This window comes from Seriola lalandi, unplaced genomic scaffold, assembly GCF_002814215.2.
Source record: "Seriola lalandi dorsalis isolate HSWRI2012SDOR001 ecotype SW California unplaced genomic scaffold, Sedor1 jcf7180002054836, whole genome shotgun sequence".
Taxonomy (NCBI): Eukaryota; Metazoa; Chordata; class Actinopteri; order Carangiformes; family Carangidae; genus Seriola; species Seriola lalandi.
The window spans coordinates 51,679-55,867 of NW_019525389.1; the positions used below are offsets into that span (position 1 = coordinate 51,679).

The 4,189-nt window shown below is 44.0% G+C and overlaps 1 protein-coding gene across 5 annotated transcripts in view; it reads left to right on the plus strand.

Annotated features, from left to right (window-relative positions):
• The window catches only part of LOC111670138 (uncharacterized), a 13,362-nt gene extending 9,179 nt beyond the window's left edge, over positions 1-4,183 (plus strand). For all 5 annotated transcript variants that reach the window (XM_023426735.2, XM_087179424.1, XM_023426736.2 and 2 more), the window contains 4 exons: positions 518-797; positions 1,800-2,089; positions 2,244-2,376; positions 3,722-4,183. In XM_023426735.2, the coding sequence (XP_023282503.1) occupies positions 572-797; positions 1,800-2,089; positions 2,244-2,376; positions 3,722-3,741 (669 nt within the window). In that variant the 5' untranslated portion in view covers positions 518-571 and the 3' untranslated portion in view covers positions 3,742-4,183. The remainder of the gene's footprint in view (positions 1-517; positions 798-1,799; positions 2,090-2,243; positions 2,377-3,721) is intronic.
• Positions 4,184-4,189: the final 6 nt, after the last annotated feature.

Sequence of the window (4,189 nt, forward strand, 5' to 3'; positions counted from 1 at the left end):
GTTTAATACTGTTTGAACATATTTGTTGATACTCACACAGCTGCATATGAAGGGAGACAAAAACCTTAATTACAGCCTCCTGGTTGTTTCTGAACATCATGAATTTCTGACAGCTGCGATATCTCTTAGCAACAAGAACTTGAATTACATCCAATATTACATCTGAAACAGTTTATACAGCAAATTAAAAAAATAATCTACAGAAGTTTTTTGTGTGAATCCGGCTTCACTTCAACAAACTGGGTAGCATAGGTGTCCTGGAGCGGCTAGGTGCTAACTGCCATCTTTATACATAGTGTTGCTTGAGCTTCTAAAACCAGGCAGCACAATGCGAAGTCATGAAAGCTGGATTATGAAGCCGAGCATTATTCGTGTTCGGCACCTTTCTGCTGTTTTGGTAACGGTGTACATTTTGTATGTAAGACTACAGCTCAGATCCAGATCCAGATCTCAGATCAGCTGATCAACAACCAAAACTATCATCACTGAAACATCTGATCTCTTCAATCTTTTTCAGAGTGAGCCCTGCCGTCAGCTTTTCTTCAACACTTCGCTTTGCCTTCACCGTCCAATGGCCACCAGTCCCAGCGCCCCCCAGCCATCCAGCAGCATGGAGGAGACACAGCAGCCCGAGCAGCCAATCAGCACGCAGCCGGAAGCCACAGAAGCCGACCACGCCACCGTGACTTCTCAACCGGCCAGCGCTGAGCAGGAAGCCCCCTCCTCGACGACAGACGCTCCCGAGGCCAAACAATCACCTGAGCACCTGACGGTGATCAGCGAAAACATGGAGACCAGTAAAGAAAATATCTGTTTTCTTCTCTTCCAGAAATAATGATTGATGTGCAGATGTTCCAGCGAACTGAGGCTGTGCAACCTCTGTTAATAAACTTAAATGTTAATGAAATCATATCCTCTAATCTGCTAACAATTATAAATCTGTTGCTTCAACATATTTCCTGTTCCTCAAAACCGACCAGCAGTTCAGTCAGTGGCGTCCTGCTTCTATATTTAATCAGTTTTAGTTGCAGCCATTTTAATTGAAGTGGTAAACAACAGTGTGCTGTACTTTTAGAAACATAACCATCTCGTCATCTTAACCTGATTCTCTCAAAATATCAAATGGTGTCACCAGTAAAAGCCAATCTGTGCACAATATCCTCTGCAGCCATGTGCACAGCGTTTATATCTCTCACATCTACACACCTCACAAACAATCACAGATTCCTTAGTACAGTGCCGATCAGAGGTGGTTCAATGTGACTCTTTTACCACAATTTAAGCTGCATACACCACCAGCGAACTGTCACCACCTGAGGAGCATCAACAGGCGGTGGGCGGGACCACACGGTTTGAGAAGCAGGCGGCGGCAGCATGTGCTCGCCACGGCGCAGAGTCTGGACTAGACCAGAGCTGTGCAGAGAGGAATGATGAAGGACATATCTGGTGTCTTGAGACAATAATTAAAGACAGTAATTTAATCATTAACACTAAGCTGGAAATGACTGTCAGCAGCGACAGAGGACCAACGTACTTTAGCAAATTTGATTACAGATTTGTTCGTAGTAAAGCACTATATAAAATATGTAAGAGCCTAAAGGTGGTTCCTGTGTTTAACCTAAATCTGCAGCCCTGTGTCAAACTTAGTACCTCAAACCAACGCCTCATGATGAAACTAAAACTAATGAGTCATCCCAATAAAATGAGGTCATTTACTTGTTAATATAAAATGTATTTCTGAAGCACTTTTGGTACCAAAGTTCATTCCACTTCCTCTTTGCTGCGTTCTTCTCCTCCAGGTAACGGTATCGGTCCGGTGATGGTCGACTCCTCTCCCACAGCGCCCTCTGTGTCGCCCAAGCTGTACGCTAAGCCAGGCGGCCATGCTAATGGTCGGCCTCGTTTGGGCAGTCGGTCCGGCTCGTTAGCGGCGGGCTCGCCCAGGCCCTCGCTCACCCGCCAGCCCAGCGCAATCACAGAGGCCGCTGTGGACGGATCCAAGCCCAGGGACTACCTGATCCTGGCCATCCTGTCCTGCTTCTGCCCGCTGTGGCCCATCAACATCGTAGCTCTCACCTTCTCCGTCATGGTACGACTTGTTGTCACAACTTAATCAACTCATTTTCAAAATAAAAGTCTTTCTGCAGTATTCAGCAAACCCAAAACCAGGTTTAAAGGTATTTGACTTTTACTTTTGATCATGTATCGGCTTAAAAGTTTCTCCATCCTCTGTTTCTCTTCAGTCCCGAAACAGTCTGCAGCAAGGCAACATAGACGGAGCTCGTCGCTTGGGTCGCAACGCCATGGTTCTGTCTGTCGTGGCCATCTTGGGAGGGATCGCCATCATCACTGCAGCTATCATCCTCAACTGGGGATGTGAGTAATGTCAGGTTTAATTATCACATTTAATTATCTCTTGAGAAGTTTACAAAACAGACCTTGAGACAGTGTGATGATAATGTTCTGTATCAGCTGTATGAGCTACATGATGTTTACAACAAGTGAAATGTTCAGTGTTTTTATGGCTGTGCCCTTCAGTCAAAAAGAGAAAATTCAGCCTGACACATTCATTATTTTTAGAAACTTTAGGATAGAATTTAAAATGAAGTTCAGAAGCTTTGAGTCACTTTGTCACTTTAAGCCTTTTCTAACAATAGCTGCAGTTAACTTCTTATTCTGTCACTGAGTTCTGAAAGAACAGACTCGTTGGTGATTTCTAGTTTTAGTCAGAACTACGGTGGGACACACTTGTTGTTCAATGCTTTGTGACTTTTGAATGCTAGCTTTTGAAGCTAGTACCAATGCTAATGACTGGGCACCACTGTTTGCTGACATTAGATCCTATGTTACATTTTATATTGATAATGAAATCAGAGAATCAGATTTAATTGTCACTACCATAATTTGCACACCTTTAAAAAGAAAAAACAAAAGACACATTATACACAGGGCACAGTATTCGTGTGACATATAAACATGAAAAGAGAGCAGCATTTCTCTGGGATGTTCATATGGCCACGGATCAGAGATCTTCTATTGTGTAACAGAAACTGTCGACTCTACACATATTTACCAGAGCTGTTTCCGTGAGGACAATTCACCGACGCAGAAGTGAACACTGATTTACACAACACACAAGCTAACTGACAAGCTAACACCAGAAATGAAAGGACGCCAACAGCTAGCGAATATTAGTTAGCTAAACTGTGACTTAAGACTAAAGTTAGAAGCTAGCTAACATTTGCGTTCATCTGTAGATACTTCACACAATCTAATTCATAAACTCAGAAGGTAATGAAGTTAAGAGTATTAATAAAGTTAGATAGTTAGCAGCTAGGCAGCGAGGCAGTTCAGCTAACATCAAGGCCAGTTTAGGGGTTTTCTGAGATCGATTTGCGTTTGAAGATTCTTCCAGACATGAACATGGGAAATTGGACATTTCTTAATCTGCTATTTTTCAAGAAGTAAAAGGAAAACAAACACAACCTTGTGTGTGTTCTGCAAAGAACCAACAGTTAAACCTTGCAGATGAAGATGGGTGAATTGTGTTGCCTGTACTTTCTGACGGGAGTTTTGTGTGGAGGACACAGCAAATCAAAGGTAAACTCAAACAGGAAGTTCAGGCTTTTGCTCTAGAACTAACACAATCACAATCATTCCATAGGTTTTCTGAGATGTAAAACCACTTTAATATGAGTGAAATTCTTTCCTTCTCTCTCAGCAGTGATATTAAAATCCTGATGAAATCCCCTGGACCGCCACGACGCCGCTCCCCCTCCCGTTCCTGAAGCACTATCGTTCTCAAGCGCCTGCACCGGATGAAAACCCAATAAAAATCTGTTTCTGTTCTTTGCTGTTGTTTCTTGCTGCACGACGACAAGCATGGTCTGCCTGACGCTCTACCTCCAACTCGACCAACCCACTCGCCCGCCAACCCACCCGCTCGCCAACCCACCCACTCGCCAACCCACCCACTCTTGACACCGACGCCCCATCTGGATATGCAGGAGGAGACTGGATGCATCGTTCCATCTCCTCCTCAGACTGTTTTCTCTCTCTCTCTCTACACGCTCTCTCATCTATGAACAAGTGTGTCTGTTGTCATGGAAACGGACATCTGTCTCTATGGAAGTTGGATTACTCTGATCTCTGAATGAGTCTCCGTGCCACAGGTCCAGTATCGGAGCAG